Genomic DNA, 17,564 nt, shown 5'->3' with positions numbered 1-17,564 from the left:
AGTTCCAGCAAATAATAAATAATGAGTTATCCTGTACTCAGCTTCGCGTCTTCATTCCTGCACCAAAGAACCCGCTATTTAACAACAGCATTTCTGAATTATGTGGTATCCTCCAAATCCATTCCTATGCTGCTCTGGCACTAGTAGGTGTACCGCATTACAAGGGTCAGTGAGTCCTTAGCTTCTATTAAGTCTATCAAGTACTCAGTTATTCCAGTGTTCCCGTTCAGTGGTAAGTCAAAATACATGCTCAGGAGGAAATTTTCAAGTCTTACAATAAGCATGGTGTTGTCATGTATACACAAGCGCAGAGAAAATCCAGGGAGTCATATATTGCTTCCAAAGGCTGATATGCCCATTCTGGATAAATTAGACAAATATTATTAATGATAGGAGAAGAAAAAATGAAGTGAAGTCCCAGAACTTCCTGACTGGTTAGAGAGTAAAGGACAAACATTTACAGAGAAGAGTAGCTTTCTTTGGGGGATTCATGGAACTAATCTGGTTTCTTAAGAGGGTGCTTACAGAGACTCTCATATCTGATGGCTTTCCTGGCAGAGAAATAACCAAAAAAATTCTTTCTTATAGATTTTCTAGCAGATCCCCAGCTTCACACTTTGCGCTACGTAGAAGCTAGCTCTAACCTGAGCGTGACCTGCGAGGTTGCTGGGATCTTCCCAGCTGAAGAGGCCCAATTTGACTTGAAGTTTGGAGAACAGAGTCTGAATGCCAGCATCACTCTGTCAGGCAATACTGTGAGAGCTGAAGCTCAGGTGTCTTCCTTGCCAACAGGAAACTATCAGCTAAACTGCACCGTGTCCCTGGGGCCCATGACCAAATCTGCAGTGGAAACCATACATATCTACAGTGAGTGGCTGCTCTGATTTTCAGAGAATTGTGGCTTGTTTCCAAAACAAGCTAGCTAGGACCTAGGAGAAGGAATGATGGTACTAAGCAGATTATCTGCAGTGGAGATGGTGCCACTTCACTGTAACTTTTGTTTATGTCTTTGGGGTCACATATATTGTGAGTCCAGAACAATGAAGGTCGGGATAAGGCAAAGACAGAGGGAAGGTAAAAAGCATTTGTACTCAACAGCAAGCTTATTAACTAGTCCAGATCTCAAGTAGATCTGATACCAAAAACAATGGGGAATGATTTCAGTTGTTTTCAGACTTTGGGACAAAGGCCTTCCTTTATAGCTGAGTAACACCCAGTCTTCATGTCTCCAGTTCAAGACCTGTGTGGATGTGTCTTCTGCTGACATGCAATCATCACTAAGAATGACAGTATACCATACTTTCTATTAAAAGGGGAGGGGTGGGGGATTGTAATAGATTTTGAAGCAGGAGTTCCAGTTGCTGCTGAGTGGTATGCCAAGGGTCTAATTTCAACAAATAGGTGGAAAGCTTCAAGAAAAATTAAGCTGAGGCAGATCAAATGCCAAGTAAATTCAGTGTAATTATTTCTCCATGTATTCATTTTTTGCCTTTTGCCTTACTTTGGGTTCAAATTTTGGAAGGTCTTTGGGACTTTGGAGGGTTGCATAAGATTTAAATCTGTGTGTGCCTGCTGTTGAATAAGCTTCTAATGGCAGCAGACCAGGAAGGATTTGAATTGCTTTCCTTTTATCTCATTTGCTGCCAGTTTAAGGTGGGTAAATGGTTCTATCTCATTAGAAACCATTAGCAAAAAAAAAACCCACACAAGACATCAACAACTATGGACCAATTCCACATCTAGGGTTTTGCCAGGGTTCTTAAAGCCATAGTTCCCTCTAGCCCCATAAGAAGGCATTTCTGAAGCAGAGAGAATGCTTATGACAAATGCAGTGAGATGTTTGTGAGATGACATCGTGATAAGCTACTGTGCAAAGTTCTAAAGAACCTGAGAGAAGAACAAGCAGGTCATGTTTACAGCCTTATTTTTTTCCAGTCATCAGGTGATCTTCCAAATCCCATGATCCTTGTACCCATCTGTTCTTTCTCTCCTTGAGCAGGCTGCACAAAAAATAATCTGGACCCAGAACTGTAAATACATAAAACTCTGCCAAAAATATGTTGCTGGATATGCAAAAAATGTAACATCATGTTTCCTTCTTTGGTACCTTATGTAATTTCCACCCAGCCTGTGAATTTTCCTGTTATATTTGATCACTGCCTGTGCTAGCTGGAGTTGATTGGTCTGGTACTGCAAAGCATCTGGTGATCGGCAATTACACATATCTGTTCATAAACAAATTCTTAAGACTATTTATCTGTGAAATAGTGCCTATCATTTGATATAGTTCCCAGCTGCCTGAGCTGTTTCAGAAGTAGTGTTCTTTCCCCCCCCCCCCAAATTGCAGGTTTTCCACAGCCTTCTTTGGAAATCCACCCCTCTGAGGCCCTTGCCAATCAGCTTGTGACCGTTCTATGCAATTCATCAGCGCCTGAACCCCCCAGGTTTTTTCTTCAGATCCAAAATGCTTCTGGGGGAATCTTGGCATCCAGTGATGAATTTCCTTTGCAATTCAACCTGACAGCTCAAGAGGAAGACAATGAGCAAGAATTTGTATGTGCTGTGGAACTGGAAATTGATGGGAAAACCATGACAAAGCACACCTCTGCCACTCTCACCGTCTTCTGTGAGTACAGAATATCCTTCCTGCAACAACAAGTTGTCTGCTTGTTTTCCATTAAAAGGCTTATTTCTTTTATCCCTGCAAATTAGCACATTTGAACCATTTTGGTTCTGCTTGGAATTGCCCAGTTAGGATCTAAGAGACAAAAACTTTTCGATTATATTGCTGGAGATCTCACAATAACCTGTTGTGATTCAGGGTCAGCCTGTGGGTTCGGCAGTTGGGTCGGACGACTCAGAGGAGGAGGGGGGTGTTGAAGACCTTGCTGAGGGGGTTGAAGATCTTGCTGATGATAGCCCTCAGCCAGGCCCCTCCCACTTGGTCACCACGGAGACCCAGCTATGTGAGCCTGACAGCGTGGATGAAGATGACCCACAGCTGACCCTGTTCAAGGACGCCCGACGCAGGAGGCAGTCAATTAGGAGTAAACAGAGGAAGGCAATGGGGCTTCTCTGAAGGAGGCAGAGAGAAGCCATGCCCTGAACTCTATATAAGGGGAATGTCTGGGAGGGCTGGTTTGCTGAAGGCAACCGCTCGGATGGTTCATGTTTCTTAAAGCTCCTGTTTCTTGGTTCGTGTCTTGTTTGTTTTTGTAGCTATAAATTTGGCAGGCGTAGTTCCAGCCTCTTGCCGTTTGTGGAGGGGTTGTCCCTGCCTTTTCTGCAGGGCCGGTAGCAGGCTGGTACAGAACATAACCCATCCAAATTCTTTTCTGTGTTGCTGCTTCCACTGAATAACGGTGCACTCTGGCTGCAAAACAGTCCATTATTTTAGCCCCCAATAAAAGCAGGCAGGCTTATAATTATAGATGGGAACCCAGGAAGAACCAGCAACCTGCCTGCCTTTTCAGCAATGCTAGGACCCTTTCGTCTTTGTAGTTTGCATTAAAACGAACAATAAAAAATCTAGCAAACACACTCACTGCCACTTTCAATATCATTCTGTGTTAGCATAAGATAACAGCCACTGGTGGGCAAAGGAGGCAGACAAGCTCATTTGCAATTCAATGTCTATCAGGAAGGAACAAGGAGGTGTAATTCTATAGTGTTGCTACAGGCACTGCCAGCACTGAATTAAAGATGCCTGGAATTAGTGGTGGTGAGAGGGTCTACAGACCTGGTTTCAACCTTTTGTCGGGAGTATAGGGAGAGGAAGCAGAGATGGAGGCAGCTGAAATATCTACGCAAGGTGAGACCTGCCCCCCAAAAAATTCTGAGTGCTCTTCCACTTTCCATTCTGCCTCGGCACAAAGCAGGAGGGACTCTGTCCACCCAAGAAGCAGTGGGAGGAGAAAGGCAAGTGGGGAACCCCTTTTTGTGGTGCTAGTAATTGGCCACTTCTCTCCTCTTTCCCCTATTCTTTCTGCCTTCCAAACAAGAGCAGCTGGGAGCAACCAGACCATCCTTCTCCCTACTCCTAACCCTGCCCCTTGACCTAAGGGGCAATCAAAGCAGAAGAGAGGAGGAAGGGAAGAGTACCTACGTATGCTTTCATGCAGGAGTACAGGAGTGCAACCAGGATTCTCTATTGTGACATAGTGGTCCATTTTATTAATGCAATTCTGATGATGCACAAATGAAGTTGCATTTTATTATAAAAACCAAGAGTGCTGCTGTCCCCAGGAGTGCAGAAGTGGCACTGCTGGTAAGCCATATCCAGGTGAAATGCCAACGTGTGACACGTGTCCAGTGGTTGACCAGTAGACTGTTAGATATATAGTATGTAAAAAAGTCCCCTGCATCCTAGACCCTGCAGCAGCTAAGCTGTTTCTCTGTACTACTGAGGAAGCATCTCTGCAGTAGGTACCCCTGTAATTAAGTAGACCTCCTTTGGGGGAAAGGAGGCCTTTTTACTGCTGGAGAAACTGGAACCCCAAACCAACTCCCATTCCTTTCTCCCAGTCCTCACCCTCAAGTGCTTTTTCTCTCATCTAGTACTCCTGGTTTTCTATTTCCAATTTTCCAATCCCATGGTGATTATGGCAATGACAACTAAAGACCCCTAGAGAAGGGAGAAGTAGGTCTTTTAGGTCCCGGGAGAACTGGCATCCAAACTCTCCTTACTTTTCACCATCTTTCATCTTCCCCCCATGGCTTTGTAGAGAGATGGTTTTAGGGCACAATGAAAGAGCCCTAGCTCTCCTATTACAGAAGGCAAATGGTTCTGAAAGCCAGTGGCTAAGAATTAGAGGGTATGTATGTGCCTCTTTTCACAAGATGGCAAAGACTATCTCTTATACCTAATTGGAGTGGCAGCACTGAGGCTGTAGGGCAAAAGAACCCTGGGTCTATATCTAGCTCTATCTTCTGCCTTTGGTTGCCCTCACTGCCACCACCTACTTTGTAGGCAGCCCCTCACCTGAAATCCTCCCCTCTGCCTTTAGTGTGTGAGGAAAGATAGCATCTCCACAGTCTGCATTGCATACTTATTTCTGGCAATTTAAAAGAAAAGAAGTGAAAAAAATTCTATAGCACTTCCTTCTGGTTGCACAGCACTGAGGTGCACCTAAGGAAATCAGCCAGTTCTTATCCATTTGTTTTTAGGAAAACAGATCAATCTCACAAGACATAAATAAAATCTAACAGTATTTAAAAAACAGAGGAAAAATGGAAAATATAAGGCTGTGAATAGACCACAAGTAAGACTCTCTTCTTAATATGAAGAGCTTGTGAGGTAAAGTTATATAGAACACACCAATATTGAGCCTGTACAGAGAACATTAATACCAAATAAAGGTAAAGGTTCCCCCGCACATGCATGCTAGTCGTTTCCGACTCTAGGGGCCGGTGCTCATCTCCGTTTCAAAGCCGAAGAGCCAGCGCTTGTCCGAGGACGTCTCCGTGGTCATGTGGCTGGCATGACTAGACGCCAAAGGCGCACGGAACGCTGTTACCTTCCCACCGGAGTGGTCCCTATTTTTCTACTTGCATTTTTACGTGCTTTCGAACTGCTAGGTTGGCAGAAGCTGGGACGAGTAACAGGCGCTCACTCTGTTACGTGGCACTCGGGATTCGACCCGCCAAACTGCTGACCTTCTGATTGACAAGCTCAGTGTCCTAACCCACTGAGCCACCGCGTCCCTTTAATACCAAATACACACAGTCAAAATAAAAATTCTAACATAATGTTCTGCCTAGAGTTGTCTATTTATTCCTTAGAGACAAACAGACTTCCACAGCAAAAGCTTTACTGCCATTTGATTAGTTTCCATAGATTGCAACTTTCAATCAGAGGCCCAAGTGCAACATTTCTCAACCTTGCTACCCAGCTCCTGTCTTTGTCCTGAAAAGATAAAAGCTTTCTTCTAGCAGAAAGGGGGAAGTTTAGACTAGAGTAATCCTCCTGTGTACATGATCTTTAGCTACAAGCACTAGTTAATTCAAATGAATATTGAAACTCAGATGTTGCTGGCTGTCAGTCAATATGGAATGGAGGCTTACCTGCACAGTTTCCATAGATATAGTGACCACCTTGGAGGCTTACCTGCACAGTTTCCATAGATATAGTGACCACCTCAAGTGCAGATGTATCCTTGCCATATATATTTAAAACACAATGGAAGATCAATGGGATTCTAGTTTTTTTAAAAGGTGACTACGCAAGATCAGCCTCCCTCCTTGCAAATTATATGATTTCTGGTATTCAGAAATCCCTGTGCAACCCAAAATGCACCTGAAAGCAGGACAAGAAGCAATGGATGCAAACTAATCAAGGAGAGAAGCAACTTAGAACTAAGGAGAATTTTTTCTGACAGTGAGAACAATTAAGCAGCAGAACAAATTGCCTTTGGAAGTTGTGGGTGCTCCAACACTTGAGGTTATTAAGCATAGATTAGACAACCATTTGTCTGAAGTGGTATAGGGCTTCCTGACTGAGCAGCGGGTTCGACTAGAAGACCTCCAAGGTCCCTTCCAACTCTGTTATTGTTCTGTTGTTCTGTTCCGTGTTGAGCAAATAATTAAGCTGAAATATATAGCATAGCCATGAATCTACAGCAAGGTGATAATTCTGAATCTCCCATCACAGAGGAGAGCCCCTTGGGAATAGTGATTAAGGCACTAGGCTAGAAACAAGGGGACAGAGTTCTATTACTGCTTGTGGCACAAAGTCCAGGCAGTTATCAGAAGTCATCATTGATTCAAAAGCATCATCATCAACAACAACAAATCACAGGACGCAAAAGATCCCCAGTTCATTTTACTTTTGTTGAAAATATTAAATACCCCTCACTTCCACTGCAAAGTCTTCAAGGCAAATTTGCAGAAGATCAATTAATCTAGCAGTAAAATATAAGACAAATGTACATGGTTGCCTGCACATAGTCTGAAATATAATAAAGAACACACTATTTTCTACTGTTTAGTGATAGGCAGAACATGCCACTAGAGGCACGCCCCTCACCAGATCTTAAACCAGCCTCACTCCAGGCTTAACTAACAATATGCCCACTGACACCCCAATATTCTTCTCCAACCTTAAACATCCCCCTTTATTTCTCATCCAAAGAGAGAAGAGCCTCAACCAATGTGTATATTCCCTCTGCACATTGCAGATGTGCCAGAAATGGATGAGTTGTCTTGTCCCAGCAACCGTACATGGGTAGAGAGAACACAACAAATGCTCCACTGCTTGGCTAAGGGGAACCCAAAGCCTTTGGTGGCTTGCTTCAAAGATGGCATTGCTTATGATGTTGAAGAGAAGAAACAGGTCGCCCGGAGCCATGCTGGCATCTATAACTGCACAGCCACAAATGAGCTCGGCTCCAGCAGCACTAGAACAATCACCATCCATGTTGAATGTAAGTAATATTTATGTATCTATGTGCATGTACTTGTGTTTGTGTGTGGCAGGGGGAGGAGTAGTGTCTGAGCTGGACAAATAGAGGAGATCCTGATTCCAGCCTTTTTGTAGGCACTGGGTGACTTTGGACCAGCCTCTCTCTCTCAGTCCTATATTCTAAGGCAGACATGTCAAACACAAGGCCCGGGGGCCAGATCCGGCCCGCGAAGTGGTTTCGTGTGGCCCACGAAGCCATCCTGGAAACAGTGAGGGAACGGCCCCCACTGCCTTGGCCCTGGCCCAGAGACCCTCCTTCTGCCAGAGACCCTCAGATCTGTCCCACTCCTGCCCAGGCCCCCATAGGCACCCTTGATGCTAACGATGTAGAGTTGGCCATGCCCACCCAGTAGGCCATACGCACTCTAGCCACGCCCACCCAGTAGGCCACGCCCACCCTGGCCATACCCACGCGGCCCCCTGAGGGCAACCGCAATGCTGATGCGTCCCTCAATGAAATTGAGTTTGACACCCCTGTTCTAAGGTCAAAAAGCATCTAATGTGTTTACCAATCTTTCTCCCTTTTCACATTCACATCCATTAAAATTCATTGCAGGGAAATTCAGGGCCAGTAAAAGGAAGCACTTCTTTACAAAACTATATCAGCCAGATATGACAAGGGTCACAAATATGCTTTTAAAGCGGACTAGATAAATGCATGAAGAATCAGAATGTTTTTCGATATCACATTGACTGTATACTTCTGGTTTAGTGGCTATATGCCATTTACTGAATCACAGGTCTTTTCCACTGTTAATACAAACAACCACTGAAGAAACTTTTCATGTCATTGTCATCGCCTCCTCCTCCTCCTCCTCCTCCTCCTCCTCCTCCTCCTCCTTCTTCTTCTTCTTCATCATCATCATCATCTTCATCTGCTTGTAAGATTCTTGAATGCATCTGTTCGCCTGGACTGTAACACAGAATACTGGATGATGGGCTTCTGGCCTGATGCCAAAAGGACTGTTTTTAAGTTCCCATGTTCTTATCACCAAACACCTTCTCCATCTTGTCTCTGTAATAGATGGCCCAGAGCTGGGAGAGTCCAAATGCCCAAGTCACCAAACGTGGCTAGAAGGAAGCCTGTGGAATCTCAGCTGCCAAGCTGATGGTATTCCAATTCCGGAAGTATTCTGCATAAAAGATGGCAAAGTGTACAATGCTGGAAGGATGCAAAATATCACTCAAAGTCATGCTGGTGTTTATTACTGCACTGCTACCAATGTACATGGGTCAGTTACCAAGATGGTTGCTGTTACAGTGGAGTGTAAGTGCAACTTGTGAATTTGTCAGCCTTTCCAAGTAGTGCAATCAAGAAATGTGACCAGATGAGCTAATACTATTTTATTACAATGCTTTTATATACAGAATCTTGCAAGTCTAAAAATACAGATCACCCACCAACTTTCACCACCAGATAAGTTAGTGATGTTCCTTTCTGAGTTTCTTTCTCTGACCATTTTGCAACTGAGGTTATACTCTCTCTTATCTGATTGTTCCCTGGGCAACATCTCTTTCCCTTGTCTTCCAGGGTCATTCCCACATACCATTTCACTAGATATTACATGCAAACTGTGTGGGTTAATACTGAAAAACTGGAGTTCCAGAATGTGTTTCTATTTATGGCTATGTATGTAGTGTCAGGGACGTGGTGGCTCAGTGGGTTAAGACACTGAGCTTGTTGATAAGAAGGTCGGCAGTTTGGCGGATCAAATCCCGAGTGCCGTGTAACAGAGTGAGCGCCTGTTACTCGTCCCAGCTTCTGCCAACCTAGCAGTTCGAAAGCACATAAAAATGCAAGTAGAAAAATAGGGACCACTACGGTGGGAAGGTAACAGCATTCCATGCGCCTTTGGCGTCTAGTCATGCCGGCCACATGACCACGGAGACGTCCTTGGACAAGCGCTGGCTCTTTGGCTTTGAAACGGAGATGAGCACCAGCCCCAGAGTCGGAAACGACTAGCACACATGTGCGGGGGAACCTTTACCTTTACCTTATGTAGTGTCAAGGTTCCAACGAAGTAAGCACAGCTGAGACATTCCAATCTCTAATGCAAAACTTTATTGAGCACACCATATCAGTACTGATGAATAGAAAACCAGCTCTGGCTAAATTGATGCCAAATCAGTATATTAAAAGTTTAGAATCTCCCTTCCCCCCTGACAGTGCATGTCACATTACCCAACTAAGCTTCAGACAATTGTTATGAGAAAGAATCTTTGGTTCTCAGAAAACAAAATCTTGAATGACCTTGGTTCTCAGGCTTGCCAGCTCCATACCTGCAATACACATTCCATTCTTCCCCCATTCCCCCCCCTCAGGTCTGTAGGCAAGCCAAGAAACAGAATTAGCCAAAGCCACATGAAGTTTCTTCCAGCTTAACATGTATATTCAACTTATGATCTGGAGTCTTTAAAACAGAAATTGCCAGGATATAGAAAAATCCCTCTCCACCATTTGTATATTGTTGATCTATATTTTTCTACATTTCATTAAAAAATCAGGATTTTTTTTAATCTTCTAGATGAGCCTGAAATGGATGATTCCAGCTGTCCTCATAAGTGGATTCTGACAGTAGGGACACCACATGCGTTCACCTGTTTTGCTTGGGGAAACCCAGAACCAACTGTTGAATGCACTAAAGATGGAATGGCTTATAGTCCTGGGGTTCTCCAGAACGTCACCAGAGAATATGCTGGAAGTTATCTCTGTACAGCCACAAATATTCATGGCTCCATCTCTAGAGCTGTGAGCATCCAGGTGGAATGTAAGTGAACATGGATTTCACCCCAACAGGGATGGGTACACTGACAAGGATTATTTTTAAAAAATGACTGCCATTTAAAAATGATCCAAAATAAGTGATGCCATTCTTGTGCTCCTTAATTTTTCTTGTTCTTTTTAATTTTTCATAACTATCTCTGTTAGTTTTTAACCCTTGCTGCAAACTCAAACAGAGAGGGGACCCTCGTGGGCCAGATTAGATTCATGAGCTAGAGGTTTCTCATACCTTCCCTATCATTCTCCTCTTTTACTGGTCTTTTTCCCCAGTTGAAAACTGCAACTGACATAACTTTTCCTCCAAAAGGTACTTTCTCTATTTCAGAACTGCTTCTTAAAGAAATTCTCATTGCATCATTGTCAGAATTGTCATCCATTTTAATACATTCTTTTGGAGGACAAAGTACTAAAAAGATGATAGTTCAAGTACAGGCAGTGTTAGATGAGACAATTTTTCTTAACTTATTTTCCATTCATCCTCCAACCATGATTTGATATGTAAACAAATTAAGAGAGTTGATTTCTTGATGACTTTTGATCTGAATTTTTAATTTAGCTTTAAGAATGGACTTTAAAACATGTAACCTAACGTTTTCAAATTATGCTGTTTCCTGATATTCCAGATAAGCCAGAAATGGATGAATCTAACTGTCCAAGCAACTGGACGTTGGTGGAAGAGGCACTGCCAACTTTTCTCTGTAAAGCTGATGGGGTTCCAAATCCTGAAATTATATGCACCAAAGATAATAGATCATATGATCTCAGCCAAGGGCAAAGGATCCTGGCTAACAATGGTACCTTCTGGTGTAATGCAACAAACCGACATGGCAGTGTAGCCAAGGCAGTCATGATTACAGTTGAAAGTAAGTGTTGATTATAAATAAAACCAATTTGTCCATCTCTTACTTAGAACTGACAGGAAGACTTATTTTTACTTTATTTTTGTTCACACCAGGGACCTCTGCAGTACCACTAAAGGTTAAAGGTAAAGGTAAAGGTTCCCCCGCACATGCGTGCTAGTCGTTTCCGACTCTAGGGGCCGGTGCTCATCTCCGTTTCAAAGCCAAAGAGCCAGCGCTTGTCCAAGGACGTCTCCGTGGTCATGTGGCCAGCATGACTAGACGCCAAAGGCGCACGGAACGCTGTTGCCTTCCCACCGTAGTGGTCCCTATTTTTCTACTTGCATTTTTACGTGCTTTCGAACTGCTAGGTTGGCAGAAGCTGGGACGAGTAACAGGCACTCACTCTGTTATGCGGCACTCGGGATTTGACCCGCCAAACTGCCGACCTTCTGATCGACAAGCTCAGCGTCCTAACCCACTAAGCCACCGTGTCCCTTACCACTAAAGGTTAGGCGCCACTTATCTAAGTAACATTCTGTAGCTTTGGAAATCCAAGCGTTCCTCATCCTTTGTCTAGTACAAGAGGAATATTATACCAGGTTGTGGAATGGCTTTAAATACGGCTTTTTGATCAGCTGAATCTAACTCTGTCTGTGTAGTGTATTGCGGCGGGTTCCCGGTACAGATTTGAGGACAGCAGGCTTCAACTGAAACAGCTGTTTATTGCCTCACAGGAATGACAAGCAAGTGTGAACCCCCCTTATATAGAGACGCCGGTGAGTCTCTGTCCAATCCCCGCCTTAGGATATTTCCCGCCATTTCGGTTTCCTCCAATCCATGCGGACCGCGTGCGCAGCTGTCAGATTCAGCTGTCACTTGTAGCCGCGCGTGGAGCTGTCAACGGAAACCGCGTGTACGGCTGTCAGCTGTCAAAAGAGCTGTCACTAGTATTAAACAGTGTTTAAACTTACATATATTACATCCTGTGCCTAAGTAATATATTTCAGTTGAAAGCCTAAAACAAGAATGAAATCCTTTACTTTCTGTCATGCTTTTGTCCCTGCAGATATGGCATTTAATGAGTGTCCATGAAGTATTGAAAATCCATAGCTCAGGCTTACATATTTCAAAGTTCTTGCAGACTAAGGTGAAGGGAATTTGCCAGCAATTTTAATTTACTGTATTTGTTTTTAACACCAGACATCTTGTGAAATGGAATATGTTGGTAACAGAGTTATAGTCCTCTAATTTGAAGTACAAACTGGCCATCTGTGAAGCAGGTTGACAGCAGCTGTTAGTTACCTATGCATATTTTATATATGTTAGGAGATTCTTATCCATCAATTTTTTGCAGCCAAACCCAAGATGGATGAATCGAGCTGTCCAAGCAATCAAACCTGGTTGGAAGGGACTCTGCAGTCTCTGGCCTGCGAAGCAAATGGGATTCCCACCCCACTTGTCTTGTGTGCCAAGGAGGGAACGACTGGGGAAATCTACAGGGAGCAGAATGTCAGCAGGAATGACTCTGGGATCTACGAGTGCAATGCCACTAATGGCCATGGAACAGAGAGATGGATGGTGAACGTGCAAGTGGAATGTGAGTTATAAGTTCAGTCATGGCCTCATGGTGAACATCCATAAGATCTGTGCCTGAAGAGGGATGAAGTGGTACTCCCAATTCTATTCATCTGCTAGAGTTCCTAAAATCTCTTAGTTGGCCATTATTATGCTAGTAATTACTGAAGGAAAAGATAGAGGAAGCTGGATGTGGACGTAGTGGAGGAGCATCCCTTTTCACCCAGTGCAAGCTTCTAGAAAGAGTGTTCTCTCCTTATGTACATTCCAGGAGCACCTACTTATTTGTAAGACAAATATTGTGTGACTGAAGGATGTATGTGAGGGAAGCTCATTATATCTCTTCCTGCCCCTCTACACAGTACCTCACTCCATTGAATATCAATCTCCTCCTTACACACTCTTCATTTTCCAATATGTCTTCTTGTGAGGAAAATTTAAATAGGAGACTGTCCTAATGCTGTCCTCTCTTGGAGAGTAGCTAAAGTGCCACAAAGAAGCATGCCTACTAGAAACAGAACCTGCTTTGCCTGTTACCCCAGGGTTATAACTGGTTGGCAACCATTTCTGGAGGGCAGAAATGGATGTAGTCCCCTTCTATCGACCTTCTACTCGACCTGCAAGCAACCTGTGTCTGCTCCATTTCAAAAGTGCTCCTGTCCATTTGGGCTAGATGGCCGAGAATCAGGGACAGCCTAAACCCAGCAGTTCATTCGTTCCTTTGTAGAGGAAAGACCACCTCTTCAGCTGAGCCGATGTTGAGCTCTCATGTATTTTAGATCTTTCCTTTATGTTCAGTGTTTCAATAGTAAAATCAGTAAAACTCCTACATTGTAACCCAGATGTTGTGGATTCAAATTGCAACAGAAGCTTGTTCTGGTTTTTCTCCGCCTCCTCTTCTTTCTGCACTCTCATCTCTTCTGTTTTTTTTCTGTCTTCTAGATAAATGCAGTTCTACTCTTTCACTCTAAATACACTTTACTCTTTCTAGTCACCCAAAATAGCAGGCAACCTCAGTTTTCAAACAGCCCAAATAACTATAAGTGGTATGTGGGCTGGGGTGACAGGTTTCTGTCTTTAATGCTTTAATTTTGTAAAAGTTGTGAGGTTGTAAAGGAGATATAGGTGGTTTAAACATGTGATAAATAAATAAAATAAAGAGAAGAGAAGAGAAGAGAAGAGAAGAGAAGAGAAGAGAAGAGAAGAGAAGAGAAGAGAAGAGAAGAGAAGAGAAGAGAAGAGAAGAGAAGAGAAGGGTGGGAGGGCACAGTAGGAGCGTATTGTCCAATGGGACTATGTAGTAGTTTGCAATTCAGATTTTGCAAATTATCACCATGTCAATGAGAGAAGCAACCTAGAACTAAGGAGAAACTGCCTGACAGTTAGAACAATTAACCAGTGGAACAGCCTGCCTCCAGAAGCTGTGAATGCTCCAACACTGGAAGTTTTTAAGAAGAGACTAGACAGCCATTTGTCTGAAATGGTATAGAGTTTCCTACCTAAGCAGGGGGTTGGACTAGATGACCTCCAAGGCCCCTTCCAACATTATTAGTAGTATTAGTATTATTTTATTAATATTATTATTACTACTACTACTCTGGATAAGATTGTCTTAGAATGGCTTAGAGTCAAGTAAACATGACAGAACATGAACAATTTAAACAGTAAGTGAAATATGCCCTAGATCTATGGATTTCCTGACTTACCGTATTCCTGCTTAGAGATTTTAGCACAACTGGTGCAGTCAACTTCTCTCGGTACTATCCCAAACTGAGAAGGGATCAGTTTCTCTAATGCTTATCGCTCCCTATGCATGGTCACTTGGACTCCAAAGACCGTATGAAAAGTGATCTGTTTTTTAAACCTTGTTCCCATGTTCCAGTAGAAAAAAAATGCTAATCATTCTGCTGTGTTGTCTGTATTATACGTGATCTTATATAATAGCCATTTAAAGTGATTGTCATCTTGCAATTTCAGGCTAAATCTGAAACCTTAAAACGTAAATTTTCAAACAACCTATGTCTTAGTCATCTCATGGAACAACCTCCCAGGAAAAAGTTGTTTGATTTATTTCTTCAAAAGCCTTTCCTCCATAATCTGACTTGAAAAGTTTTTCTGTGTTGATGTTTTCTGAGCTTCGTTGTTTTCCTGCAGATGTTTCTGTTTTGTATAAACTACCTTATATGTCAAAATACTACTAAACATTCTTAGATGCTATTCTGAAATTCATTTAAAATAAATTGAGATATGAGCTTCCTAGGAAATGATTTGATGTCAATCAATTAATCAATCAGGCAGTCAATCACAATTTTGCTTCCCTTTTCTCCTTCTTCTTTCTCCTTCTAAGGTTCCTTCCATCTCTGTTATTCTGTATTCTGAATCTCACAGAAAACATTCCTATATATAGACTCATCACTCTCTCTATTTAATATTAATGGAGAAGAATTATTAGAAGGGTATTCTGAAATCACAGGTCTGAGCTACAAAATTCCAAACAATCACTAGATTCAAGCAAAGAAGTTTTGATATCTCTAGGCTGCCAAGTTTGAATGTTTACAGCCTAGATCAAAGAGCCTTAACATTCTCCTTTCTGAAACAAGCAATTGTGCTCCGCTTTAGCTGTGTATCAAGTCTGTGTTCAAAACTCCATCTAGTGGTCATTTGGTGTTCATCTGCTTTTTGCATCCCAGCTCTGGCCGGTTACAGCTGGATGCTTTGCCAATCTCACATATCCACTTGTCTAGAAGCATTGCAATGCTGTTGATTTGTCAGTTTGTTTAACAATGTTTATAGCGTACCCAACTACCCAGCTAGAGAAGACAGAGAACAAAAATGAGCCCCTTTTCCCGGATGAACTGAACATCCACCATTTTTGTTTCCAGACAGGCCTGCTATTGCCATTCTATCAGTCAGTGGTTCTTTACCCATTAGAAGGGGAGAAAACATCACCCTCACCTGCCAGGCAGATGGGTCCCCAGCTGCCAGCTACACCTGGAGGTTGCCCAATGCCTCCAACGTCATCTTTATTGGTAACAACAGCACAGTGATAATTGTCCATGCAGATGGACAGAACAATGGTGTGTACGAGTGCACAGCAAGCAACAAGCATGGACAGCAGCACAGCCAAGTAGAAATCCAAGTGGAAGGTAAGACCAGAGTCTACGCAAGCTTTGAAAATGATATTAGCAATGACATTTTATGTTTAAAGATGACAACAGGATATAGCAGGACTGGGACAGCTTAAAGCTTACAAGCTCTCCTTTTCTCCCCCTGAGAACAAGAATCCATTATCAAGAGTTAAGTGAGAAATAAAACTTAATAAGAAAGTTCTGCATATGCTTAGCATAAAGAAATAAAGCACAGTTAAGCATCAGTTGGGAGATAAAGCAACTGAAAGGGAGAGAAGCTAATGCTTCTGTCTGCAAACATGCTGGTTGGTTTTCTGTAAAAAAAAAAAGCAAAGTATACTGAGACACACTTATATCCATGTGCCATATGACATCGAATTCAGGGGTGTCCAACCTTGGCAAATTTAAAACTTGTGGACTTCAACTCCCAGAATTCTCCAACCAACAATAGAGAATGAACTGAACCATAGATACGTTTCTAACTCAGAGGGACAAAAGAGAAACAGCTAAGCCATTTAGCGTTTCAGATGAAACAGCCCATATAAAGTGAATTTCCAAAGGAAGGGCTTTTTGTCTCAGTAAAAGACCGTGTGAAATTTTTAAATGGGGGCTTGTATGTTTTTCAGCATGGTAGCCCCTACTTAAGAATTCTTTTTGTAAGCCCAAAAGCTGCTGACTAATAATATGCTTCTCTTTTGCAGATCACTGGCTATATATTATTGTCATTGCGGCAATTGCTGGTGGCACCATGTTGGTCCTGGGAGGAATGGCTGGAATCATTTATTATCTCAAATCCACAGCCTGTAAAAAGGGGGAATACAATGTCCGTGATGCAGAGAATTCTACTGAAGCCACTTTCCTAAATCGGGAGAGTCCTTGTGATATTGACATCTATGGCATACAGCTCACCAGGACCTGAAGAATCTCAAGGCAGGTACTCCTATCTGCCTCCCAAGATAGGGTCCAGGGAAGGTAAATGAAAGAACAACAATTTTCTACACAACCCAGTCATATCTTTCACTATCTCTGCCTTTGAAGGAAGGATTTGGGGACCATAAAGTTCTCTATTACACTCTGTAGTGTATTAACAGCCAATAGACTGTACCATGGTCAAGCATGGACAGCCAGTTTTAGTGTCTCAGGTTCTAGACAAGCCTAGCATATACGTGGCATTTTCCCAGACTAAAGCCTGAAAGCAGTCTTCATCTCTTCCATTTTTTCCAGATATCCTTTTAAAGTACTCCCTGAAATTGGAAATATGAAATGAGTTCATTGCCTTTTTAAAATGTTGTACCAGAGGAACTGACTGTTCTTCTGTTCTGGGACATGTATGTTAATACTGGCTGTAAAATTCTTTTCTCCCTAGTTGACTGGTGCCTTGCCAAGGTGGGAGACATCAACTTTGGACCACCAGTTTTCATATTTGGAGCAGATGTAATGTTTTTAAGACAAGACAAAGACTATAATTTAAAAAAGAAATATGGAGGAAATTAATCTTAGTAAAACATGGAATAAATGCAATTCTGAACTGATACACAGAGAATTACTGAGAACTAGTCAAATTGTTATTGTGGGCAACTCTTTCATATAAAAGAATGTGATGTTGCATTTTAATGTAACTAAGATGATAATTAAATTGTTCTAAACTAAATTGAGGGAGAGAGGGAGGGAGGGGGAGAGGGGGAGAGAGAGAGAGAGAGAGAAGAACTGAGTTTAAATTCATGCCTTATGAATTTAGTTTGATAGATTTAACAGATTTGATTAAAGTGGCCTGCAGG

At 42.6% G+C, this 17,564-nt stretch overlaps 1 protein-coding gene across 1 annotated transcript in view; it reads left to right on the top strand.

Moving 5' to 3' along the window:
- ICAM5 (intercellular adhesion molecule 5) overlaps window positions 1–17,318 on the top strand; it is a 28,899-nt gene extending 11,581 nt beyond the window's left edge. Inside the window, exons 4-14 of the mRNA XM_081318926.1 lie at window positions 589–867; window positions 2,348–2,626; window positions 4,558–4,595; window positions 7,130–7,421; window positions 8,484–8,726; window positions 9,985–10,227; window positions 10,865–11,104; window positions 12,438–12,680; window positions 15,541–15,804; window positions 16,488–16,758; window positions 17,153–17,318. Of these exons, the coding sequence (XP_081175052.1) occupies window positions 589–867; window positions 2,348–2,626; window positions 4,558–4,595; window positions 7,130–7,421; window positions 8,484–8,726; window positions 9,985–10,227; window positions 10,865–11,104; window positions 12,438–12,680; window positions 15,541–15,804; window positions 16,488–16,705 (2,339 nt within the window). The 3' untranslated portion in view covers window positions 16,706–16,758; window positions 17,153–17,318. The remainder of the gene's footprint in view (window positions 1–588; window positions 868–2,347; window positions 2,627–4,557; window positions 4,596–7,129; window positions 7,422–8,483; window positions 8,727–9,984; window positions 10,228–10,864; window positions 11,105–12,437; window positions 12,681–15,540; window positions 15,805–16,487; window positions 16,759–17,152) is intronic.
- The last annotated feature ends 246 nt before the right edge of the window (window positions 17,319–17,564 follow it).

The sequence above is a fragment of the Vipera berus genome (assembly GCF_964194415.1).
Source record: "Vipera berus genome assembly, chromosome: 2".
NCBI lineage: Eukaryota > Metazoa > Chordata > Lepidosauria > Squamata > Viperidae > Vipera > Vipera berus.
This window is presented reverse-complemented; position numbering and strand designations above follow the sequence as displayed.